Below are 27,293 nucleotides of genomic sequence, written 5' to 3' on the forward strand. Positions count from 1 at the left end.
AAATACCCCATTTCAACTCGCACTCCTCCGCTACCTCTGCTTCCATCATGTCCCTCAGATCCGGAGCTGAAAGCAGGAGAGGCGGGTGTTGTTTTGGGGAGGCCCCTCATTCTAGGTGACCCAGAGGCTCCTCCCCTCCTCCCATATGGAAACAAAAAGTTTATAAAGGGGGGAGGGGAAATCCTTATCAAAGGAGGGGAAAAAAAGGAGGGAAAGAAAAGAGAAAATAACGCTTTGTTTTCTATTAAAATCAACAAAATGCAATATATACAGATATCACACAGACCTGGGCCCTGGGAGAGGAGGGTCAGGCCCAGTCAAGCATAGGGAGGAAGGAAAGAAGGGGTCAGTTCAGGGCTGGGGAGGGAGCTTCTTGGCCTCGTCCCCAGCCATCACTCAATCCTGCCTATGACTACCAGAAAAGGGGTGGGGGGGAGTGCAGTCAGGCCTACCCCAGCCCCATCCCAAGAGGAGCAGGACTATACCGAGCTGAGGTCAGGAGTTGGGGAGGGGGAGGAGGAGAAGGAAGAGGAGGAGGAGGAGGGGCAGGGAGCCAGGTGGGAGCACACACCACAGGCCTCATCCCACTTTCTGGGGGTTTGAGGCCCTCACTCCCTGCTCGTAGGTGACCCGCTGGCTGATGAGGTATTGAGCGGCTTGCGTGGCCGCGGGGCTGCCCGTGATGGTGACCCGCCGGTTCCGCGTGCCTGGCAGGAACTCGCCCTTCTTGGAGATCTGGATGCGGGCGCCTGTTAGCTCCTGGTACTCCACCAACGTCTTGCCCCCCTTGCCCAGGATGGCTCCCACCAGGTTCTCAGGCACCGCAATCTCCACCAGCTCCTTGGCACTCTCGGCGGCCAACTTCTCCGCCGTCAGGAAGCCCCCAGCCGCGCCCGCTGCCGCCGCAGCGGCCACCAGCGGGCCGCCCCCGCCGCCGGCCCCGCCGCCCGCCCCGGCCCCGAGGTAGCCGTTGGCGGCCGCGGCCAAGGCGAAGGACCCCAGGGCTCCGGGCGGCGGCGGTGGAGGCGGAGCAGCCCCTCCGGCTGGCCCGGCCCCTGCTTCACCGGCGTAGGACGCCAGGAGGTTGGCGGCCGCGGCGGCGGCAGGGTTGGCACCGGCGGCCACGGCGGCCAGGACCCCGGAGGCTGCGGCCGAGTTGAGCCCCAGGCCGAGGGAGTTGGTGTTGTAGCCGTAACTGGCCAGCGTGTTGAGTGCCGTGCTGATGGCCAGCAGGTCGGTGCCCGAGAAGGCAGGCAGGGCGGCCGGAAAGGCCCCCACGCCCGCCAACCCCGCCGGGCCCAGCAGGCCCGAGGCGGCGGCGGCCGAGGCGGCGGCGGCGGCGGGCAGCACGTCGGCGGGGCTGGCGTACGGCGAGCCGGTGGGGTTGGAGTTGGCCACTGGCCCAGCCACGTTGGCGTAGCTGATATTCAGGCAGCTGCTGCTCTGGGGATCTTCCTGTACCTTCTGCACTATGGCGCTCACGGCCTTGTGCACCTGCTCAGGTTCGCCGCTGACCGTCACCACGCGCTCCTGCAGGTTGATGCCCTCCGGCTTCTGGGACAGCTGCACCCAAGCCCCCGACTGTTCCATCACGGCCTTCACGGTCGCGCCCCCCTTGCCGATGATCAGGCCCGCCGTGCTGTTGGGGACGATCAGCTTGGCCTGCGTGGGGAGCCAGAGGGAGGGTCTTTAGGGGCGGGGTCATCGGAGACTGAACCGCAAATATTCCTCTAAGACTGGCGGTCTCAAGGTACTTCCCACCCCTGGCTCTCAAGTGTCCAAAATCAGACCCAACAAGCCCCCTGAATATGCACCAGTATGGTCCTACCGGCTAGGAAAAAAAAATAATTGTTTAACTCAAATTTATTTTTTTGGCTACACAGCATACAGGATCTTAGCTCCTCCATCAGGGATCGGACTTGTGTCCCCTCCAGTGGAAGCATGGATTCTTAACCCTAGACCACCAAGGAAGTCCTTGGCTAGAAATATTGACTTTCTTCGTGGTGCATGGTTAGGAGTCTGCACTTCCACTGCAGGGGGTACAGGTTTGATCAGTGATGGAGGAACTAAGATCCTGCACGCTCTGCAGCACAGCTAAAAGAAAATAAATAAATAAAAATAATAGTGCAGAAATACTGGAATTTTCCATATTTATTAGTTAAAAGAAAAAGGAGGCAGTACTCCCAACTCCCCTTGGTAGCCTCTCAGCCACCCTGTCATTGGGACCCCTGGGTCCTCCTTACATCCAGCACCTAAAAGTTTAATGGCTGACCAAGTGGGAGCCCGCCAGGACCCCACTCCAAGCTTGCATTGGTGCCCATGTCCTTCTATATCAAGTACTCTGACTCCCAGCCTCAGAAAAGGCATCGTTAGTTTCACTTTACAGATGAGCAACCCAAGGCCTAAGAGGTGAAGGCACTTGCCCCAAAGTTACCCGGAAGGAACTGAACTGCAGCCTCATGGATTCCTGTTCCATTGTGCTTTCCACCCCATGACATGGTCACCTGGATTAACCCTTCTGTTGTTACGGATTGAATTGTTGCTCCCATCCATTCTAATTCACCTCTTGAAGTCCTAACCCCTAGAATATGACTGTATTTGGAGATAGGGTCTTTAAACAGGCCTTGAAGGTTAAGAGAGGTCATTAGGATGGACCCTAATCCAATATGGTTGGTGTCCTTATAAGAAGAGACTAGGACACAGACACACAAAGGGGGAGGACCATGTGAAGACAGGAGTTCTCTGGTGGCCTAGTGGTTAGAATTCCTGGCATTCACTGCCAAGGCCCTCTGGGCTTTCATTGCCACGGCCCGGGTTCAATTCATAGCTGGGGGACTGAGATCCTGCAAGCCATGAAGTATGGCAAAAAAAAAAAGAGAGAGAGAGAGAGAATAAAAAGCCATTTACAAGTCAAAGACAGAGGCCTGAGAAGAAACCAACACTGCCAACACCTAGAGCTCAGATTTCTAGCCTCCAGAATCGTGAGAGAATGAATTCTGTTGTTTAAGCCACCTAGTTTGTGGAACCTTGTTATTACAGCCTCAGCAATCTTATACAGCTGTCTTATCTGTGAAGTGATGGTAACAAAGCTTACATCAGAGAAGATGGAGAAAACTGGTCATGTTATGTGATGGTCCCCCTTCTCAGCTGTAGAGCAGCCCATCCTTTGCAGCTACAAATCAGATCAATCTTAACACCAGTGGGGATATTTCAAAACCAAATGTCCCCTTTCACATCTCCAAGAGCATTTCTATAGTGCTTCTCCTTTCCAGTGCTTCCCACATCCCCCCCAGACCTGTGGGTTCAATCCTTGGAAGCTCTCATCTCTGCCTCTTTGTTTTAACCCCTAAACCTGACCCCAGTGGTGTCTGGGAAATTGTGGCAGTGGTTTTGGTTGCCAAAACAACTGGGGGCAGATGTGGGCATTCAATGGGCAGGGCCAAAGATGTTTGCACGCAATAATGTGAGAGTCAGTTCCTCGCAATGAAGAACTGTCACAGGTTCTATATGACTTTTGAATGTTCCCCTGGACATTCATGTTGGTGAAAAGTCTGTTTATAAATCCCCCAACCCAGAACTGAACTTCATGCTACATGTTAAGTACCAAGGATTTTTTTCTTTTGCACAGTTTTAAGATCTATTGAAATTTTCAGGACTGTAACTACAGTATCAGTAAGTCAAGATAAGGCTGTGTTTTGTTTTGTTCTGAACTTTACCAAGAGTCATTCATCATTTTAGAAAACTATGACATCATGCAGACTATTATATATAGAACGGATAAACAACCAGTTGCTACTGAATAGCACAGGGAACTATATTCAATACTCTGTGATAAACCATAATGGAAAATAATATGAAAAAGAAGGTATATATACGAATAACTGAATCATTCTGCCGTACAGCAGAAATTAACATAACAATGTAAATCAACTATACTTCAATTAAAAAAAAGAAAACCATGACATTGGTAGTAATGCCATCTGTATCATTTAAATCTCCATTACTACGCTCTGGATCACCATGTTTCTTGCTGTGTCACTCACGCCATGTTAGGTGTGAGCAGCTATTTCATTATTTCTTCTACTGTGGCCCTGCCTGAGGATTTACATATTAAAATTCATCGTTAAGTGTTAGCCGCTCAGTCATATCTGACTCTCTGCAACCCCATGGACTGTAGCCCACCAGGCTGCTCTGTCCATGGAACTCTCCAGGCAAGAATACTGGAGTTGCCACTCCCTTCTCCAGGGGATCTTCCCCACCCAGGGATCAAACCCAGGTCTCCTGCATTGCAGGTGGATTCTTTACTGTCTGAGCCACCATATTAAAACTCATTTTATAACAAATCACCTTCCTTTCATTTCTCCTTTATGAAAAAATATTTAGGGATATGAGAAATGTACATCTGTACAATGGAAGATTACAGTCAATTTAAGCCAGTTGAAGGACTGATGCTTGCTACAACATGGATGAGCCTAGAAAACATTATGCTGTGTGAACGAAACCAGGCACAGAAGACCACATATTGTATAATTCCACTTATATGAATGTTCAGAACAGGCAAATCTATAGAGACAAAGGAGATTAGTGGTGGCTTAGGGCTGGGGTGGGGAGAGCTGGGAGGATTGAGAGGTGGTGGCTAAGGGGATCAAGATTTCCTTTTGAGGAAATGAAACTTCTAAAATTGATTGCGGTGATGGATGCCCGACTCCGAATACAATAAAGCCACTGAACTGCATACTTTAAATGGGTCCAATGTATTTTTGTGGATTATGTCTCAATACAAGTGTTAAAGATCTTTGAGATATAGATATGCTTTCTCTTTATATAAATAGGCTCATTGTATATGTAATTTCAGAGAGTAAAGTGGGCATGGTAAAATATCGGGTTGGCCAATAAGTTCGTTCTGGGTTTTCCATAAAATGCAATGGAAAAACCCAAATGAACTTTTTGGCCAACCTCACATATCCAGGAGAAAGCGGACACTGGATCCTTCAAACAATCAAACAGGGCTGAGAACTGATACTCTCCACACGCTGTGCTCCCTGTTGATCTGACTTCAGTCTTTCCTCCCTCTTGCTTACTTCGCTGCAGACACACCAGACTCCCTGCAGTCCCTCCAACTCGCCAAGCTGTGCCCAGACTCGGGGCCTTTGCACCGGCTGTTCCCGTACCTGGAATGCTTTTCCTCAGAAAAGAGGGCTTCCCACTCTCTTCATTCATTGCACAGATGCACCCCCCCAAAAAGCCCTTCCCTGCCCACCCAGATTATCAAAGCTCATGTGTGTTTATTTTACGTCTCCATCATGGATACCTTCAGATTCATAACTGCTAATTTCACATCTCTCGTATGATGTTGAGTGGACCCCTCAAAAGTCCAAAATGAAACTCATCTTCCTCCTCAAATGTGTTTTTGCCACGGTCTTCTTCATTACAGCACAAGGAAAATGCATCCTACCACTACTTGGTCCCAACCTTTTGGAGTCCTCTCTTTCCTTTGCACTCAACATCCAATCAGCAATTTTGTTGGCTCTGCCTTCAAAAATATATCCTAGATTATGCTAGATTAAAAGAGATTAAGGAGGTATAACAGCCAAATGCAGCAGGAACATTGACTGAATCTTTAATAAAAATACTCTATACATTTAAAAGACATTTTGGACAATCTGAATATGGACTTTTTATTAAGCAATATTAAGAATCCAGTGTTAATTTTTATAAGTGTGATAAAATAATATAATAATATAGGAGACTATCTTTGTTTTGGGGAGCTAGACACTGAAGCATTTAGGGGTGAAGAGTCATAAGATCTACAACTTATTTTCAAATAGATCAACAACAGGGACTTTCTTGGTGGTCCAGTGGTTAAGACTGCATGCTTCCAATATAGGGGGCACAGGTTTGATCCCTGGTTGGGGAACTAAGATCTGGCATGCCTCTCAGTTCAGCCAAAAAAAGGTCAAATTGATCAACAACAAAAAGAACACCAAAGTCAATGTGTATGTCTGTGTGTCTGTGTGTAGAGATAAAGCAAATGTTAATAACTGGTGAGTCTAAGTGCAGTGTATAAGGAGTTCATTGTACTGTTCTTTAAACATTTTCCAAATAAAAAGAGAAAAAAGGTACCCATACTTCCTTTCCTTTTTCTCCATCTTGTCTTCATAGTACTTTTCACTCTCTGACATCCTATACATTTTATTTATTTGCTTCTTTTCTGATTTCCCAGGGGAGAATTTAAGGACCACAGGGTAGAAATTTTGTCTTTATTGCTTACTGCTGGGTTCTCAGTGCCTAGACGAATGCCTGACACATAACTTAGCCAAGGGTGGGTGAATGATAGTAGGTACACATGCAATGACTGTTGTCCCTAGGGGCAGACCTGCATTTAAATCCCACATCTGTGGTACAGCCACCTAGGAAAACAGTCTTGCAGTTCTTCAAAAAGTTAAACGTAGGTTTTATCATACGACCCAGAAATTCCACCCTACATGTTTACCCAAGAGGACTGAAAACAAATCCACACATTTGTCCATTAGCAGCATAATTCATAATAGCTAAAAAGTGGAAAAATCCTACATTTCTATCAGTTGATGAATAAATAAACAAAATGTGGTCTATCCATACAATGAGATACTATTTGGCCACAGAAAGGAATGAAGTTTTGATACACACCACAGTGTGGATTTGGGCTTCCCAGGTGGCCCTAGTGGTAAAGAACCTGCCATCAATGCAGGAGATGTAGGAGTTGTGGGTTTGATCCCTGGGTCAGAAAGATCCCCTGGAGGAGGGAATGGCAACTCACTCTAGTATCCTTGCCTGAAGAATGCCCATGAACAGAGGAGCCTGGCGGGCTACGGTCCATAGGGTCACAAAGAGTAGGACATGACTGAAGCGACTTAGCATGCATGCACGCACGCACAGTATGGATGAATCTTAATGACATTATGTTAAGGGAAGGAAAGCACGACTCAGCATGCCACATTATATATCACTATGTATCTTTCAATTTACATAAACTATTCAGAATAGGCAAATCCATAGGCACTAAAAGTAGATCATTGGTGAAGGGGCTGGGGCAGAGGCACTGGGAAATAGAAAATGACTATTAATGGGTATGGGGCTTTTTTGGGGATGGTGAAAGTGTTTTGAAATTGGACAGTGTTGATCAACGCATGACTTTGTGATTATACTGAAACCACTGAATTAAACACTTTAAAATGGTGAACTTTACAGTATGTGGATTATCTCTCAATATAGCTGTTATTTTAAAGAAATCACTGGAAAAAGGGAAGTCTGACAAGTCAAGCGGATAGAACAGAAGAATGTGCAAAACGAGGCCTGAGAGTAAAGAGGGATTTAGTATGTGATACAGCATTTCAGAGCAACAGGAGAAGGATCAAAACTTTCCACCCAAGAAACTGTGTCCACCAAGGGATGGTGAAAGCAAAAGCCGTCACCTCTCTGTGCCTCCATTTCCTCACCGCTGACATTGACATTACCACAGCTGCCCTATTCAGGTTTTGGGGATATTCAATGACTAAGGTGACTCCATGGTGGTTGGCACAGGGAAGCCCTCAGAAAACAGTAGCTGTCTTCACGATAGGCCCAGATTGCAAGACCACAGCTTCTTAGATCTGCAGATGCAGTCCTGGATGTTCGAACAGTAGAATGTTAGAGTAATACATTCCTCGAATCTTGCAATCACAGAGCCATAGAATTGTAAGTGTCTCAGAGCCAGAAGGACCTCAGAGACCATCTGCCTCAGATGTTTGCAAGTCTGGAGATTTAAAAACAACAGTAACAATAACAGCAGCAGCCACTAACAACTGTATAAAGTAGGTACTATTATTAGCACATTTTATAGATTGGGTGGCTCAGATGGTAAAGAATCTGCCCACAATGCAGGAGACCCAGGTTTGACCCCTGGGTCGGGAAGATCTCCTGGAGAAGGAAATGACAACCCACTCTAGGATTCTTGCTTGGGAAATCCCATGGACAGAGGAGCCTGGAGGATTACAGTCCATGGGGTCGCGAAGAGTCAGATACAGCTGAGTAACTAACACACAAAGATTGGGAAAGGGAGGCGCCGAGAAGTTAAGTAAATTACTTAAGATCACAGAGATAGTGACTAGCAAAGCCAGGATCTGATCTCAGGCCAGAGTTCCTGTTCAGATTCCCAGGACTTCTCCCCAGAAATTTGGATTCAGTGGCCCCAGGCTGGGACTCAGGAATCTGTGTTTTAACCTAGATGATTCAGATACCAGCCAGGGCTGAGAACCACCCGTCTAAACCAGAGGTAGCAAACTGGTGGTGCTCAGGCCACAGCCAGCCCACAGCCACATAATGTTTTAAGAACTGAACCAACCTTGAAAAATCAATTGATTTCAAATATGTTTGACTTCATTTGAAAAATGCAGAAGACGTTATAGGAAAACTCGAACAAACTTTTGGGTCAACCCAATAATGCTTCGTCCTCATTTCCAAAGGGTAAGAATCAAGTGGAGCTGAGCAGCAACTACCCACTTTAGGGATAGCATGATACCTCTATGATAAGGCCACATTCTCAGTCCTTTATGTTCCCTTTCTGAATTCTGGAGACATTTCAGTTTATAATCCCAGTCTGACCCAGCTTCCCTACTGTAAAGAAAGGGAAGCTGAGCATACATAATAGAAGAAGATACAGGGCAACACAGCAAGTCCAAGGCAAAAAGGGAACAGACTTTTCTCCTGACTCAAAAATCCCATAGTAACAACGATAGGAAACATTTTTGGATAATTGCTTTTCAAACATTAATAAACACTAGCCACTACCCTTAAATAGGTACCATTATGAATCTCATTTTACATGGAGAAATCAAGTCACTTGCTCAAGGTCCTGCAGGTAGGAACTATCAGAATAGAATTCTACTCAACATTTGACTCCAGAGTCTGAACTTTCAGCCATTATCTCTTTCATTCTTTGAAGCCCCTGAGTAACAGGCAGAGAAAAAAATCCTAGTTCTATAACTGTTAGACTCCACTATTTCAGAGTTCCTGTGGCTTAGGGAGTGGAGTAAGAGGCTCAGGTGCCAATGGTGCTGACCCCATTTTCCCTGCAACATGCACAAACTTTTGATGAACCCTGAGCCCCTAGCGGCCACGACCAAGGGAGAGAGAAGAGGCAGTACCTTCGCTTCCTTGCAAACTGTAGGGAAGCTGTGGCCTGCTGGTGGGAAGGGATTTAGGAGAGGGCCGGCTGCGCGCAAGGGGCGGAGTTGCTTCAGCACCAAGGACAGCAGCCACGCTCCAAGCCTCAAACTCGCAGGTTTTGGGGGGATCGCTCTGATCCGCAGTATTCTACCAGGGTTTGCTGCCCACGGTTTCCCCCACGAACTGGTAGAAACTCAGACCCGTGGGTTCTCCCATTTCTGGGCAACAGGATTTCTCAGGAATCCCAGATTCCTTTCACCGAGGCCCTGTCTCTTTGCTTCCAGGCAGACATCTGTTCAGGAACCCTCACAAGTGGCCTGTCCGCCTGCTCAGGGCTTCTTGCCCTTTTGCATTGTGTGCACACGTCTACGGGAGTGGAGAGAGGGAGAGCAAATGGGGAGTTTACCGCAGCCAACCCCGAGCTCTGCTTCTTCTGCTCGGCCTCCTACCCAGCCAGGGCCATGCCGTCAGGGGCTTTACAGGAAGCCCACCTGCCCGGTGTGCACAGTGGTCTGGTAACCCGCGAGGCCCAGGAAGCAATTGATCCACTCTTGCCACATCCCTACCCCACCGCTTCTGATAATGCAGGCAACCGAAAGGCTCTGCCCTCCTCCTTCCATCCCTCCTCAAGAGGGCTGTGTTGGAGAAAGACCCGCCTCCTCGCTTCCTAAGGAAACACCATTTTCCCAATATGGTGGCTAAACTCCTTCCTATCCAAGAACTAGTGAACAGAGCGGGTACCAGTACTGTGTTGCCTATGGGTGGGGTGGTTACTTCCGGTGAGAACAGGAAGTGGGAAGCAGGTGGTTTTGAGAGACAATGGGATGAGGTGGAAGAGAGAAGGGGATCTGGTGAATCCTAGGAGGGAGGGATATTTCAGGGGGTCTCGGTCAGATTCTCCCAGACCTTCATGCTCCCTCTGAATCAAATCACTCTAGCAAGAGGTCTGGCGTCCTTAGGCTGACTCTCTTTATGAACCACTACCATGTATTTGATTGATAAATGTTTTGTAACTATTATGCCATTGAAGCAGGCTCCCCACGTGGCTCAGTAGTAAAGAATCTGCCTGGCAAACAGGAGATGTGGGTTCAATCCCAGGATCAGGAAGATCCCTGGAGAAGAAATGGCAACTCACTCCAATATTCTTGCCTGGGAAATCTCCCAGACAGAGGAGCCTGACGGGTTACAGTCCATGGGGTTGCAAAGAAGCGGACAGGACTTCACAGCCAAAACACCACCACCATGCCATTGAGCTCTGATCACAATCCAGTTACATGGAAGAAGTGCTTTCTCTCAAATCCCACCAGCTTTACGAAAACCCAGCCTCTATCCCTGCTAACCTGCTTGGCTCTGTCAGGATTCATTGTGGTTTGGGGTTGAAGGATATTGACCACCTCAGGCTTGGTCATTGCTTGTGGGATTTCTCGGACCTTCTCGGCAATAAAGCTGTGCACAGCATTCAAGGCCTCTGCTGTGCCCTGTACCAGGCATACTCTCTCTGTGGTTCCTGTTGAGCAAGGAAGAGAGGGGTCACACTCATCAGAAGGAGAGTGAGTGGAATTCTTGTTTTATTATTTTCACGTCCTCTCCCTCCCTTAAAACAAACCCAGGGGATGGAAGAATGATGCTTAAGTGCTTTGCTATGCCCACAACAGCCCTGGGCAAGGGAGACAGGGCTCAGCTGCCTCTTCCCAGTCCTTGCTGGCTCTCGGTTGCTTTGGTAACCATTCACTCACTGCCCCCCCTCCACCTCCTAGAAGCCGAGAGCTCAGGCCTGCAACGGTTGCCACAGTAACTGGAACCCCCTTATCAGTGTGGCTGGCCGGGTCCTCAGCCCACCCCCAGGGGGATGAGGGACGAGGCCCCGTTGCCTTGGCAACCCCTGAAAGCCTGCAGCGACGGCCTCTGGGCTTTTGGAGAGGATGGGGAAAGGCTGGGGGATGGGGGAGACAGCAGAGGCCTGAGTGCCTGCCTGGACCCACCAGATGGAGGGCTGAGGGGTGGGGGAGGGCAAGGGTGGGGAGAGGGGAGAGCAGAGTGGGTCAAAGACAACTCATGGAAGAGTGGAGATGGGGATGCAGAAAGGACGGCAGGGTGCCTCTGCTGGCGATTCTCCAGATATTTGTGGTGGTTCTGACCTGGGCATCCTTGGTGTGCGTGTGCGTGTGTGTGTGTGTGTACTGGGGCAGGTAGCAGAGAGAAGAGGTGCTAATTCTAGGTGATGTTGGGATATATACGTATGAGAGAGAGACTCTGGGTATCACTGACCAATGCAAATACATCTATGAGTATTTGGGTGGGTGGGGTGTGTGTGTGTGTGCATGTATTTTCTTGGGTAGGACTGGCTGAAATATCTATCTGTGTATGTGTGTAAAAGAAAGAGCAGGAGAGACCAGGATACAAACAGACTGCAAGACATAGTGATTTCAGTAAAGAAATCACTTTCTGTGGGGCGGGGGAAAGACTTTAGATGCCGCTGTGATGTTCAAGGTTATGTACACTCTAAGACTGAGCTGGGTGTGCACGAGGGTTTCAGAGTAAGAAACAAAGAATCCCAGGAAGTGGCATTGACGTTGCAGGATAAATGCATAGCACTTGGAGATGGTAGGACAGTGTGCCTGTGTGTGCATATGTGTGTGTGTTTATGTAAGGGAGAAAGATATCCGGACACCTCTGGGTGTTCAAAAGACTACCTGGGCAAATGGTGTGTGGACTGCATATATAAAGGCACATGTACAAGTAACAGGCAAGACACGGTGAATGATGAGGGTGAATATGAGGAAGAGAAAGAAACCGACAGGCAGACCCAGGGGTCAGTATGTAAGAACTGATATTTGGAGAATTCATGTATTTGTGTGCGTGTCTGGGGGTCTGAATTACAGCCAGACAAAGAAGACTCCACCAGGACTGGCCGGTGTGAAGCTGTGAGTGCCTGGATGATACAGGCGTGCTAGGTGTGTGGGGGTGTGTGTCCCTGGGAAGGGCTCTATTTGCAGGACCAGTTAGCTCCTTGGATCTAAAAAGGGTCCTGGGTGCCCAGGCTCCACGTGCCTGCATGTCTGGGACACTTGGGGGTGAGTGTCCAGTGTCCTGTGGGTAGACCAGTGCAGTGCGCTGGTGTTACACCCTGACCCCTCACTTGCCGTCGCTCAGCCTGACATGCCAGTCTCGCCATGTGTCTGGGTGTCCCCGTCTTGGGTCACTGGTGTAGCTGACATCCTCCATGTCCTCTGGGCCGCTGTTCCTCACTCTTACTCCCCTCCATCCCAGAACAATGGCTTGGTCTGAGCCAAGCGTGAGTCAGCGCATAGGCTGCCTCCGTCTGGGTGTAAATAGGAAAGGGTGTGGGTCAGGGTGGGAACTTGGGGGGTGGGGTGGCCCCAGGGAGAGCCTGGCTGAAGTGGCCCGGCTCTCCATCTCTGTGAGGCTTCCTTCCAGCTCAGGGAGTCTGTGATCTCACACCCCCTTGTAGTGTTTAACCAGGATCCACAGGGGCTTTGGGGGACTCAGTTAAACCCTGAAAGAATATCTAATAATAACAGCTGGTGCTTACATAACACCAATTGCCGGGCATCATTCTAAGCATTTTTTATGTATATATATATATTTGTTCACTTTAATATATGAGGCAGGTGATATTATTATTCTTGATTTATTGCTAAGGACACTAAGGCACCTGGGTTTTGTCCAAATTCATTCAGCCAGTAGTGGAAAATCAGGGTTTTGAACCCATGTGTCTGGCTTCAGAGTCTGGGCTTTTAAACATTTAGCCACCCTGTGCTAAACTTGGTGTGGGTGGAGTGTATGTGTGTTTATGTGTTGGGGGGAGGCATACAATGATTGCAATTTTGCTTTTGTATTTTTGATGTTAAAAAAGAATACATAAGATGTTAAACTCAGCCGCAAAGATGTTATAAATCAATACATTTTTTTTTTAAAGTGTCTGTTTTTCTTCTGGGGTTAGGGTCCAGGGCTTCAGGCAGCTGTTTAAAATCTGAAGGAATTTTAGAACCAGGAGAAGGTCTGGGTAAGCTACACAGAAGACTGCGTGGCTTGGAGCAGGTGCCTGCTTCCTTCAGGGTCTAAGTTTCTCCATGTATGACTCGGAAGACTTGAATCTGGAGCTTGGGGGTTCCTGTACCAAGGAGGGGGCACCCTTCATGTGTTCTAGCCCCCACACAGATTTTTGTTTCATGGAGTAGATACCTAAGTGCAGGCATACGTGTGCATGTGTGTGTGTGTTTGTGTGTGTGTGTGTGAGCTAACTAGGCCCAGAGGACCCTTTCAGTTTCTCCATTCTCACCTGTCCTTTCACCAGCCACACTGAACAACTAACCCCCACCCCACAGCCTTTGAACATGCTCTTTCATCTCCTCTCATCACACTTTACTGCTCTTTACCTAGCCCACTCTTTCATTATTCTGGCTTCCTCCTCCAGGAAGCCCTTCCTGATCATCTCAGTCTGGGTCAGGTGCTCTGTCTGGGCTCTCTCCATTCTTTGGGCTTCCCCAGTCCCAGCTCTGACCACCCTAAGTCATGACTGGTATTCGGTTTATCTTCCCTACTGGGATGCGAGATCCATGAGGGCTAAGCTGGGGTGTCTCAGCCACTGCTGTGTCCCCATCTCAGTCTGGCATGGGGCTGGGCTGGAGAAGAGCCTCAGAGAATATGAATGAATGGAGGGTATCAGCCAGAAGCAGAGAAACTGCGAGAGCAGCAGCATCTCCATTTCTTATGTTCCTCTGGGCCCTGGGAAGTCCCAGGGACAGGACTGGGATGTACAGGGCTATTCCTGCATCTCTGAGCCAGGAGCCAGCACATGCTGTATGATCTGGAAGTTCCGAATCGGGGTTGGGGGTGGGGAGCAGGACTGGGTGCAAGTCCAGGGGCTGGGGAGAGATGCTTAGCTCACGTTGCTTGTTTGAGCAGTGTTTGGCCCAGGAGAGAGTCAATGACTGGTCCATCCTTTGGGGTTCTCAGCTGCCTGGCCAGTGGGGCGTGTCACTGCATTGGGAGGGGATGACGTGTGTTATGTCACAGAATGAGATCCAGGGGCAAGGAACCAAGTGTCCTTGGATGGGTGTCGTAAGCAGAGGTCTCATCCGTACCTTGTGGGCTAGAGGGGTGAGGGGAAAACTGGGCCAGGGTGGAAGAGAAAAGGGGGTTGTGCCAGGTTCCCTGGACTGTTCTCTAAACCTCTTGCCAAAGCTGCTTAGTGAGATGGGAGGCAGAGGGCGGGGTGGAGAGAGAGACACACAGGAAGAGAGAATATGAAATTGTCCTGACCCTGGGCTTCAGCTCTGGTGTTTGACCTAGAAAATCCAAGGGGATTAAGGATGAACTAGAACCAGCACGGGACCAAAGACGCAATTCAGGGGACCTTCCCTGGATTCCTAGATGTTGAAGCTCAGGCATTGGTCTTGGGATAGAATTATGAAGGGGGTGAGAGATATTGAGGGGGATTAGTGAGAGGGGAGGGGCCTGGACAATTTATGATTGGAAGAAGGGAGATAGAGCTGGAGAAGAGGCAGAAAATGGGCTGATTGGGGAGAGAGAGGAAAAAAGATACGAGGAAGCTGAGGCTGAGGAGAAAAAGAGGAGAGATGTAAGGGGAGAGATGGGCAAGCAGGGATGGAAAGAAATGAGGAGCAACCCCCTTCAGAGAATGAACCCATTGAGGGGTGCTACTAAATACTGGTTGAACGGGTGACTGGAAACAGATAGTTGGAGAAAAAAAGTGAGATTAAGAGGTGGAGGAAAAGGAAAATATAGGGAGAGAGATGGGAAGACAGAAAGGGAAGAGAAGAGGAGGTGACAGAAAGGGAAAAGCAGAAATGGACAGACCTGCTAGGCGGCTAAGAAAACAGAGATGGGGGACCTCCACATGGAACCAGAGAGAAGAGGAGAAACAGGGCATGGGGAGACAGAAGATGGGAGTGGAGCCTCAGGCAACAAGAGATGAGGAGGTCAGAAACGGAATGAGAAAGGGACTGCCTGGCGGCCCAGTGGTTAAGACCCTGCACTTCCAATGCAGGAGGCGCGGGTTCCATCCGTGGTTGGGGAACTAAGATCCCACACGCCGTGTGGCTCGGCCAATGGACAAGAAAGAAAGATGATAGAAACAGGATGAGAGACATGGAAAGAACCACACAGATGGAGAACCAGTGTGACTCAGATCGGGTGAGATGGGGTGACAGAGAAATCCAAAGGGAAAGACTGAGGGTCTGTGTAACACGGATGGCTGACCCCCAAGCCTTGAGGGACACCCCAACACCTGCCTCCTTGGCCAACCCCCCCCCCAAGCTCCTCCAACAGACCCAACGGGGCAGGTGTGTGGGAATGGGTACATCTGCCACCACATCATGCAAATGAGCTCATGAATATGCAGTAGTCCATTGTCTTGCCCTGCCCCCACCCCCATCTGCTCAGGCCTGGCCCCTGGGGCCCAGGGCTGCTCAGTCCCCTTAGCGGGAGGAGGAGAGGCCCCCTACCACTCTCAGTGCCCCTAGGGGAGCCTTCCCCGCTCCTGGAGGGCCCAGATGGGAGGGATGGGAGGCCGGAGCAAGCGTGCCCCGGGGTTGGGGCTCACCCGGATAGAAGTCTTTGGACTTGGAGAGCTTGATGGTGGCTCCCGTCTCCTTCTGCAGCTGCACGATGGTCTGCCCACCCTTGCCGATGATAGAGCCCGCAGCGTAGCTGGGGATCAGCACCTTCAGGAAGTATTCACCTTCCTCTGCAGGGGCACACAGCAGGGAGGGGAGTCAGGAGAGAGGGGTCTTCACCTTCGGATAGTACCTCCTGGGAGGCACTGGCATGGGCTGGGCTAGGAAACCCGCTGTGATCACAGTAACATACAGAAGCAAGGACTCAAGAGAATAGCAGTAGGGAAATAATACACGTAATGATCCTCACTCACTCACTCATTCATTCATTTCACCAAGAATTCCTGAGCACCTGCTCTGGGCTTGGCACCATTCTAGAGAAACAGCCATGAAGAAAACAAAGACCCCTGATTTCACAAATAAAGTTAAGAGTTTTAGTGATTTAGCCAAGAGCACACAGCTACATTTTTCTAGAGCAAGGGAGAGAAGACAGTGCATTTCATGTTGTCGGAGGGTGGTAAGTACTGAGGAAACAAAAAGAGGCAGGAAAGAGGATGGGGAGTGCAGGTGCTGGACTGTCAGATCCGGTGGCCAGGAAAGCCCTTCCCAAGCATACAGCATTCTTTGTCGAACAAACACTTCCACAGTACCTAACACATACTAGACTCTGTTCCGAGTAATTTACAAATATCATTTTCACACTGATGCTAAGAGGGAGATACTTACCAAAAAAAAAAAAAAATTCCAGAGATGAGGAAACAAAGGTGAAGGGATTTCTCCCACTCACACAGCTAGTAGATGGTGTCATGTATATGCTCAGTTGCTTCAGTCTGACTCTTTGCAACCCCGTGGACTGTAGCCCGCCAGGCTCCTCTGTCCATGGGATTCTCCAGGCAAGAATACTGGAGTGGGTTGCTATTTCCTTCTCCAGGGGATCTTCCCAACCCAGGGATCGAACCCACATCTCTTGCATCTCTCGCACTGGCAGGCGGATTATTACCACTAGCAACATCTGGGTACCCATCAGGTACCACCTGGGTAGTGCCACCTGGGAAGTGGTAGAGCTGAGATTTGAGTCCCACCTGGCTCCAGAGTCCCTGCTCTGAACCATTAAAATACACTGTCTCTCAGCTGTGGAGGAGAGAACAGAACAGAACCATGTGGCCGTGTGGAGGAAGGGCAAGTGCAAAGGCCCTGGGGTGAGGGTGTGCCTGGGCTGTGAGGGTGAGATGTCTAGTGTGGCTGGGGCTGAGTGAGACAGGACAGTGGGAGGAAATGAGGGCCGAGAGAGGTGGGGATGGTGGTGGGGTATTCAAGCTTGTGGGCCAAGGTGGTTTTTCTTCCAGGTGAGACAGGAGCTTCAGGAAGGCTCTGAGCAGAGGAGTTCAGTTACTCAGTTGTGTCCGACTCTTTTGTGACTCCGTGGAGCATAGCCCATCAGGCTCCTCTGTCCATGGGATTTTCCAGGCAAGAATACTGGAGTGGGTTGCCATTTTCTTCTCCAGGCAATCTTCCCGACCCAGGGATCAAACCTACATCTCCTGCATTGCAGGCAGGTTCTTTACTGCTGAGCCACCAGGGAAGCCCCATGTGTGATGTCTTAGGTTTTAAAAAGATCCCCCTGAGGCCCATGAGGGGAGCAGACTCTGACAAGCACAGGTGGAAGACCCCAGTGAAGAGGCAACTGCAATAGTCCAGGCAGGAGGTGACGCTGGTCTGACTGCTGGAAGCAGTGAGGCGGGAGGGGAGCAGAAGGCTGGACTCTGGAGAGGCTCTGACACTCATTATTGACCTGGTGCTGCGCTGAGAGCTTTGCCAGCTTGATCTCACCCATTCCTCACAACCTCCCAGTGAGGTAAGGAAAATGCGCTCCTTTTAAAAAAATTTTTTTTCCATTGCAACATGTGCTTAGTTGCTCAGTTGTGTCTGACTCTGTAACCCCATGGAGTCCGCCAGGCTCCTTGGTCCATGGGGAGTCTCCAGGCAAGAATACTGGAGTGGGTTGCCATACCCTCCTCCAGGGAATCTTCCCAACCCAGGGATCAAACCCAGGTCTACCACAGTGCAGGCAGATTCTTTACTGTCTGAGCCACCAGGGAAGCCCAAGAATACTGGAGTGGGTAGCCTATCCGTTCTCCAGGGGATCTTCCCAACCCAGGAATCGGGCTGGGGTCTCCTGCATTGCAGGTGGATTCTTTACCAGCTGAGCTACCCGGAAGCTCCCTCACTGCAACATAGTTTATATACGTGTTGTTGTTTAGTCACTAAGTGGAGTCAGACTCTTTGTGACCCCATGGACTGAAGCCCGCCAGGCTCCTCTGTCCATGGCATATCCCAGGCAAGAATACTGGAGTGTGTTGCCATTTCCTTCTCTATTATCTTTTTTATTATTATGTTTTACTTATTTTTTATTTTTATGTTTTCATGTGGGCCATTTTTTAAGGTCTTCATAGGATGTTACAATATTGTTTCTGCTTTAAATTTTGTAGCTCCCCCACCAGGGATTGAACCCACACCCCCTCCATTAGAAGGCGAATTCTTAACCACTGGACCACCAGGGAAGTCCCCTCCATTTTTACATAAGGGGAAACGGAGGCACAGAGGGGCACAGAGAAGTTAAGGTACCAGCCCAAGGGCACCAAGACAGTTGCTGGGTTGAGATTCAAATGCAATTCTGATTCATTCTGGGTCCGCCCATGCTTAACACTCTTCCCTGCTGGCAGCTGAAGACCGGTATGCACCAGGACAGTCTCCAAGACCTTGAGGTGGGAGGCAGCACCAAGGGTCCTCAATGAGGCTTTGGTTATTCTTTGTTACGAACCAATTTTCTTGGTCACGTGCAAAGCACTTTGTTAACGCAGTCTCAAGGCAACTGCCTAACCTCTGCAATCTTCTAATCAAACTGTTGCCCCCGTGTCCTCCCAGGGAAAAATTCAGGAACCTTCTGAGTCTGATTTGTGATTTGGCCCCGCCCTGTTCTCCAGCTTCACATCCTTATCTTTCTCCCAGAACACTAGATCCACCTTCCTTTTTGCTCCTCAAACTTCCCTTCTCCCTCCCACCTCAGGGCCTTTGCACATTCTCTTTGCCTAGAACTCTGCTCCCCCAGGGGGCTCAGTGGTAAAGAATCCACCTGCCAGTGCAGGAGGCACCGGAGACACAGGTTGGTCCCTGGGTTGGGAAGATTCCCTGGAGGAGGAAATGGCAGCCCGCTACAGTATTCTCGTCTGAAGAATCCCATGGACGGAGGAGATTGGTGGGCTACAGTCTGCAGGGTCGCAAAGAACGCCCTTCCCCCAGTGAATTCCTTTTGTGCTTCAGGTTTCCCCTCAAATGTCCCATCTTCTTGTAACTTTTCCTGGAACCCTAGGGAGAGGATGGATCTCTGTTTCATGCCTTCAGAAGGATGTACCATGGTCCAGTGTGGGCCACGTCACTGAAGCTCTTCCTCACATCCAGGGACTCATACAGTATCCAGCCCATAGTAGGCATATAAACCCTGGGAAGGGCTTCCCTGTTGGCTCGAGTGGTAAAGAATCCACTGCCAATTCAGGAGATGCAAGAGACACAGGTTCAATCTCTGGGTTAGGAAGACCCCCTGGAAGAGGAAATGACACCCCACCACAGTATTCTTGCCTGGAAATTTTCATGGGCAGAGGAGCCTAGTGCGCTACAGTCCATGGGGCCGCAAAGAGTGAGACGTGACTGAGCAACTGAGCACACACAAATTCTGGGAAACAGAAGGGACAAGCCAGGCCATTTGGTTTCCGAAACTTAAGGTCTTGGACCATCAATCCCCCAGTGGTTTTCAACTTTTTCTTTTAAGCAAAGGAAATGTAGTTTCAACGTCTCCAATGAAACTCCAACATCCAGAGCAGATAAAAGAGAAACTGCTCTGTTAGAAGCATGGGGCAGGGTCCTGGGGGCTGGGAGCCCTGCTCATCCCCATTTGGTCCCTTAAGATTGAAAGTTCTGGGTTCCCCGGCAATTCCCTGGTGGTCCACTGGTTAGGACTGTGTATTTCCACTGAAGGGGGCATGGGTTTGATCCTTGGTCTGGGAAATAAAATCCTGCATTGTTGCATGGCATGACAAAAAAATAAATAAAGAGAAAGAAAATTCTGGGTACCCTGCCATGTGAACACGGAGGCGTGGGGGCGAGGGGCTAGATGTGGCTTTCCAGGCAAGGGAAGGAGGTCCAGAATTAAGGGGTTTCCTTTAGCCCAAGGCAATCCTCTTATATGTGCCTAATCAGATCATTAAGCCTATTAGGTAATTAGCCCCCCAGGGTGCCTCTCCATCCATCTTCCTAAGCAGCCCCCCAACAAATGACTTCCTTCCCTGAGCTCACAGAGGTGGCCCCTTGCCTGCTCTGGCCCTCAACCTGACACAGAGATGGGGCCGGTTCTCCATCTTTGGCAGGTTCAGAAGGATGGGGAGGGTTTCTCACAAGAACTTCATCCTCTTTCCTTCTTTGATTTCATTCCCCATCTTTTCTCCAGCCAGGGCCACTTCCTCAGCTTCCCTCTTGAAGACTGTTCCACAGAAAACTGGGGACAACCTCACTCCCCTCGCTCACACTTCCTCAGGTTTTGACTGAGAATCTCTGAATGAAATGACAGAAACAGCCCTCGACTGAGCGCGGACTTCTGTCACTGACGGGTGGTGTGGCCTTGGGTGAGTCACCTCACCTCTTTGGGCCTCTGTTTTTTCATCTCTAAAATGGGGACAGGATAGTGCTATCTTCTGGGGTTAACTGTCATTCATTCAATGCTAATCCTTGGAGTACTTAGGATGGTCTCAGGCATGTAGACCACTTTAGAAATGTCAGCTATCTTCATCATCACAATCATCATTTTTACTGTCACCTATTTCATGAACACAGGCAAAGCTCTTATCACAGTGTCTGGCACACACTAAGTGCTCTAAAAATGCAGAAATGCACCTCGAAGGTTTGGGGTTTTGTTAGGAAATAAGAGGATGAGGGGACGCCACTTCCTTCATCACCTCTCCCCAGGCGTCTCCCTGCTTTTTGGAGGAGGAACGTGTTCTCATTGATAAGAAACCAGGCTCTGCTTCCACTCACCCTCCAGCATCTACCTCTCTTCCTGAATTGTTGCATCCCACTGTATTATTATTTCCTTGCTTTTTCTCTCCCTCCCTTCCTTTCTCCCTCCCTCCCTCCAACAGATCCTTCCTGAGCATCCACTACGTGCCAGGCCTTGTTTTAGATCCTGGGGACATAGCAGAGAACAAGACAGACAGTCCATGCCTTTTAAGTCCATTCCCTCTTAAAATGTAAATGCATCTATTTCAAGAGGACATTGAAAAAAATTATTGCTAATAGAGTTCGAAGGACTGGTTATATTTTTTTCCTCCCAAAGCACATTCATCTAAACCCGAAATGATTCCCCCGAAAAAGTCTGTCCACGGAATCCCCGCTTAAACCACCTTGTGGGTGCCTGGTGGTCCCTATATCAGACTAGTGGAAGTTTGGAGGCCCCTCCTCAGAGGTCAGGGTCCGACAGCGAGTGACCAGCCGAGACCGCCCACCTGTAGAAGCTCAGAATCCTAAGGTCCTGGAGTCCCCATGGCAGCCCGTAGTCTGCTCTAGTGCTCTTCAGATTCTTCTCCATTTCCCATCGTGGGAAGCTCACCTCCTCCAAGAAGGAGCCAGGCTGCTATCTGCCAGCCTGCCTCGCAGCAAAGGGCAGACATGTGACATCAGCTGAACCCGGAAGCCCCCAGACCTCACATATCCCACCCTGTTTGAACAACCAAGGTTCTGCCTGTGAAAAACTTCTTTCTACTGAAGCAAAATGCCAGAACTTTCCACCCACCTACCCTTCCTCCACCCCCTTAGCTTTTCCCTTGGGGTCCAGCTAGTTGCTCCCTCTACACAGGACGGCAACTAAAGACGCCAATTTCAGCTCTCCTGGTTCCCCTCTGCTGCAGTTTCAATACTTCCACCTTGGGATCGGGCTGTCTTTCCTTCTTCTAGTCATTCTGGGTTTCTGATCTCCTCCATTCCCATGTCCCTGATCCTCAGGAAAGCTTATAAAGGCTTCCAACAAGGAACCAATACTCCTCTACCTCCATAAATAATGTTGACTTACCCAAGAGATTTGGGGTGCTATGTATGGGAAGAGTGGCCCTCTTTTTTTGTTTTTTGTTTTTGTTGTTGTTGTTGTTTTTTGGCTGTGTTGTATGGCTTGTAGGATCTTAGTTCCCTGACCAGGGATTAAACCCATGCCCTTGGCAGTGAAAGCAGATTCCTAATCACTGGACCACCAGGGAATTCCCGAGAGTGGCACTTTTCACTCAGCATTGATGCTGAAAGATGGTTTGGATGCAGGATAGGGCTGTTCACGACACAGGTAGGACAGAAGTGAATGCGGCAGAGGTGGGGTTTTTGGTGACCGTATGCTTGTGGGGGACCAAAGTAGGGGTGTTGTACTCATGGTACCTGCTCTTGTGTGGGGGTAGGGGTGGAAGATCAATGTGTTCTGTGGAGGTCTGAGGAGGCTGGGGTGGGATGCTGATGGGAGTGTGTGAGGATGCTGGTGGTGGAAAAGATGCCAGGGTGTGGTCGGTACCACTGAGGAGGGGCGGGACACTGGTGGGTGATGTCTTTCTGTGAATGATGGTGCTGCCCGCCCTTGCGAGAGATATAATGCAACCAAGACATGCTTCTGAAGGGATGAGATGCTGAGAGGTGCGATGCTGTCTTTGAGCTGTGACGCTCTCTCCGACAGAGAGATGGACAGGGTGTGATTTCCTTTGGGCAAATCACCAGTGGATGGTGAATCGGGAACGTGACATTCTCCAGAGCAGTAGTAATAATAACGATGGCTATTGTTTATTGAGAGCTTACTATCTGCCAGACCTGATACTGTGTACCAGGCATCTTGCTGAATTCACACAACGGCACTGAACACATACACAATCTCACTGAACCCACACGACAGCCTGGAGTGGTAGAGGTGGATATTACAGACTGAGGCTCAGAGCAGTGAAAGAACGTGCCCAAGGGTCACACACCAAGCACGTGGCAGTGACGAGATGAACCCTGGAGGCTCTCACTCCAGGGCTAGTAACCTTGGTGATAACTGTTAAAGATCGAGGATCTCAGGAGCAAGGCCTGGCTGGTGTCAGCTACGACTGGGGCGTGAGGTCTGTGCCTGTGTATGGGGGAGTTGATGTTTCTGAATATGTAGGGGTGAGAGAGATGGGAATACAGTCAGGTGTATAGGGGGCAGTCCAGTGGCACCTTAAGAATTATCACCTGTGGGACTTCTCTGGTGGTCCAGTGGTTAGGATTCTGTGCTTTCACTGCCAGGGCCTAAGTTTGATCCCTGGTTAGGGAACCAAGATCCCACATGCCTCATGGTATGGCCAAAAAAATAAAAGAATTATCGTCTATACTCAAGGGGGACATCTGTTACTGTGCCACCAGACTGGGACTGTGTTTCTCTGGTGAATTTCCAACTGGAGTCTCCACTCGGCCTCTTCGTTCACGCCTGCCTGTCCGTAGCGCCTCGCCTCCCTCTCAACGACGTCTGCCTGTCACCCACAGCACCCAGAAGCCACTTTTAACAGCCACCATCTCCTCTACAAGCCCCTAAGCTGGCCCCGTGGGCAGGAGTTCAGTCTGCTGGGACTTACTGCGAAAGTTTCTCACCCCCGAGCCTCAGTTTCGACTGAAAATGGGGTTCACTATAGTGCCTACTCATGCAATGGACCCAGCCTCCCGAGTTCAAATCTCGGCTCTGCCTCTTATTCACTAACTAACCTTGGGCAAGTTAATTAACCTCTCTGTGCCTCAATGTGTCACCTATAAGATGGGTAACATAATAGAATTGTAAGGATTATTAAACGATTGAGTGCCAAGTGTTTTTCATAATACTTCTGATCTACTGTGGCATCATAAATGTCATTGTTACAAATTACTATTATTATTATCATCACATCATAGAGTATTGGGAGAATTAAATGAAATACTGCATGTAAGGTATTAAGCAATAAAATTGGTAGCTACTATCATCATTCTGATTATTTTTATTTCCCCATTTGGCAGATGGTGACAGTGAAGCTCAGAAAAGGAGTGAGGTTGACCCAGCATCCCACAGACATGAAAGTATTATTGGAAGGAGCCCTCAATTTTGAGATGAAAAGTCCTGGACGCTTGCCCAGCTCTGCCCCTGAGCATTTCTGTAAATGGAGGACTGTCCTTTTGTATCTCCTGGCCTCAGTTTCCCCTGGGCCAACAGACGGGAGGTGGACGAGTCGGGAGGACAGGGTCCCTAAGGGTTCATCCATTTCCCCGCTGCTGGAGGAGGGCTGAGCACATGGGAACCGGGCAGCCCAGGGTTGGAGAGATCCCACTTCCCCCACTTATGAGCTGTGTGACTTCAGCCAAGTGGTTTCATTTCGCTGAGCCTCAGTTTTCCTCATGTGAAAAAGCAGCTCAAATCATCTCCCCCGAGGATTGTATTGGGAGATTACCCCATGTTTCAGAGCCTGAGTCGTAGTAGGTGCCAAGCGCTAGGACTTCACCGTCCTTGGCAGCATCACTGTTAAATGGTGCTGTTTTGCTCTGACTGCTCAGATTTTGAACATCTCAGCCCCTTTAAGAGAAGACAGGGATGAGATCTCTTCCCTCCCCCCCAGCAGGGGTGGGGCTGGACCACCAGACTGGGCTCAGGACTGACCGCCTGGGTCCCGCGACCCTCTCCAGGACTGGGAATGGCAGTGAGGCAGGAAGGAGGCAAGGAAGTGGCCGGGACACATTCATGCATGTGCTGGGGGTGGGGGAGCAGGAAGAAGGACAGGAAACTCCCTCCCACCCCTCCCCCAACTTCCCTTTCCTCCAATTTCTGCTGGACACCCTCAAAGGCAGCCAGGGGTTCCCCGATTCCTATCTCACATGGACAGGGGTGGCAGGGGGCTGGGATGGGAGGAAGAGACTCAGCTCCCTGTCATCCGAGGAGAGGAGGTGGGAGGTCCCCACCGCACCCACTAGAAGAGTTGCGCTCTGCCCCAGGCCACCCCTTTCCCATCCGGAGGAAGAGGCCAGAGGAAGCGTTAAGATTTTGGCCAAGGTGACCGCTGGGAGGGGCATGTCTGCTCTGGGGTCTCCCTCTTTCCAGGGAGCTAATGGGCTGGGCTCTCTGAGTCCCCTGACAAACCCTACCCCACGGGCAGACATACACCTAGAGTTCCCAGCTCAGCTTTTATTCTCTGGTCCACATACCTCTTCACACACACACTGTGAGGGTCCCTCTTGTCTTCTACACACACCCTTTCTGTGTTGTCAAACATTCAGCCATCACGCACACACACACACACACTCTCTCCCTTGTCATACGCACAGAGAATCATCCCCACGCCAACCATTTCACACACAACCCCTTGTTACACATATACACACACTCGGGTGTCACACACAGACCTTTCCTTTTCAAACCCCTTGGGTGTCACACGCACACGTTCCTGCTCCCTGTCACATGGGCCCCCATCCTTCCCTCTCCTTGTTACACACCCTTGTGAATTTCACCCAGCCTCTCCCCCTTCATACACCCACCTTCCCTTGTTGCACACACCCCCTCTGATGTCACCGTTGCACACCTCCATGTGTCACACCCAGCCACAGCCTCTCTGGAGTCACACCCACACTCTTTTCTTGTCATATACCCTCACCAGCTTCTCCTGGTTCCACCCCACCAGGGACACGCCTGTGTCACACACACTGAATTGCCTTCTTCTCATCCACACGGCCTCTCATGGCTCATACCCAGAGCCCAGAGCCGGCCCATTCGGCAGCCCACACACACCCCCTTGCATGTCACACAGACCCTCTCACTCATGTGTCACACTCTTCCACAGTCCCCTCTGGGGTGACATGCACACACTTGTCACACATACCCCTCTGAGGGTCTCAAACATGAAGCCCAGCCCCTTTCATTTCTTACACACACACACAGACACACACACACACACCCTTCTTCCTGTCATATCCATGATCCCTAATGCCACACATCCAGGCCTTACAGGGCTCACACGTATACACATGAACACACACAAGCACCTGTCCCGACCACACATTCTCTCACTGAGCTTTCCACACCCACCCTTTCCCCCATGTCACCCAACACACCCACCTAGCTTGGCCCCAGCGCAATCCCGCCCGTGGCCCACACATGCCTCCCTCGGGCGCAACCCTGGCTCAGGACATCCCCAGGGAGGCTCCGGGTCCACAGGCCTCCTCAGCTCCTTCCCCTCCCCCCGCCAGGACACGCCAGCTCGGGAACACCCCTGCCCCGAAACGGTCACATCACACACCCCTCAAGGACACAGAGACACCCGCTCGGAGGGACCCACGCCCCCCATCCTTTGCGCGCCCCCAAGGACACTTACCACCCCCTCCCCCTCAGCCCCTCTCATCGCAGACAAAGCTCGCGGGCCCCGGGCCCGCGGAGAGAGGGGGAAGGGGGCCGGTTCCCTCCCCAACTCCCCTCTCCTTTCCCCAGTCTAGGGAGGAGCGCCCTTCCCCTCCCCTGAGCCCTTGCACCTGCCATTTGCGGGGGAGGACGCTGGAGAAAGGCGAGGCCCCCTGCCCGCTCCCCCACGCCGAACCGCAACCCTTTCTCACCTCCCGTGTTGCTGCGCTTGGTGCAGACCACCTCGGGGGGCGTTTCGAGGGGCCTCTTGCGGGAATCCGGGGCCTCGGGCTCCATGGGGGGGGCCTGGGGCGGCGGCTGCTGCTGCTGCGGCGGCTGCGGCGGCGACGGCGGCGGCTGCTGGGGAGGCTGGGGCTGCGGCGGCGGCGGCGGCGGGGGCGGCGGCGGCTGCGGGGCCGCGGAGGCCGTGAAGAGGCCGTGCACCGCGCCGGCGGCCATCATCCTCATGGTGGGGGGGGGGGCGGGGGGACGGGGGAGGGGGAGGGGAGGGATGGGATGTGGGAGGGGGAGGGGGCGGCGGCGGCGGGATGGGGGAGGGGGAACCCCGGAGAAGGGAGGAGGGAGGGAGCTGGTTCTGGGGGGCTGACAGAGCCCGGAGAGCGGATGTGAGCGGGACGGGAGGGAAAAGGGGGTCTCGGAGAGGGCCCAGAGAGAACTGAGGGGTGGGGTCTGTCGCAAGATCACAGAGGCCGGGGACTGGCCACGCCACTGGAGGGGACGGGACCCCCTTCTTTGCTCCCCGGGCAGAGGGCCGAGCCCCCCAGACCCTGCCCGGGGCGGGGGGCCGGAGGACGGGGCTGGAGGTAGGAGGCCGAGGCGGCCGCTAGTGGGGACTCGGGGGGCGGCGAGCGCGGGCGGCAGCGGCGGCTGGGCTGGCGGTGGTTGCTGGCCCGAGCATCTTCTTCCCGGAGACTCCCACAGCGGCCTGGCCCCTCCCACCCGCGCAAGGTCACGCCCATGCAGGTCAGGGCCACGCCCTTCGGCGCCCCATTGGTCTGCCCTTGAAGCCTGGACCACGCCCCCTGGGTTGACCACGCCCCTCCCCT

The 27,293-nt window shown here is 51.0% G+C and overlaps 1 protein-coding gene across 1 annotated transcript; it reads right to left on the reverse strand.

The window, feature by feature from the left end:
* On the reverse strand, positions 1 to 26,523 carry NOVA2 (NOVA alternative splicing regulator 2). Its single transcript, XM_052656951.1, has 4 exons — positions 26,439 to 26,523; positions 15,776 to 15,919; positions 10,527 to 10,693; positions 1 to 1,662 (listed from the first exon to the last, which is right to left on the reverse strand). The coding sequence occupies exons 1-4, from the start codon at positions 26,521 to 26,523 to the stop codon at positions 580 to 582; spliced, it is 1,479 nt and encodes a 492-aa protein (XP_052512911.1). The 3' UTR covers positions 1 to 579.
* Between the last annotated feature and the right edge of the window lie 770 nt (positions 26,524 to 27,293).

The sequence above is a fragment of the Budorcas taxicolor genome, chromosome 18, assembly GCF_023091745.1.
Source record: "Budorcas taxicolor isolate Tak-1 chromosome 18, Takin1.1, whole genome shotgun sequence".
In the NCBI taxonomy this organism is placed as follows: domain Eukaryota; kingdom Metazoa; phylum Chordata; class Mammalia; order Artiodactyla; family Bovidae; genus Budorcas; species Budorcas taxicolor.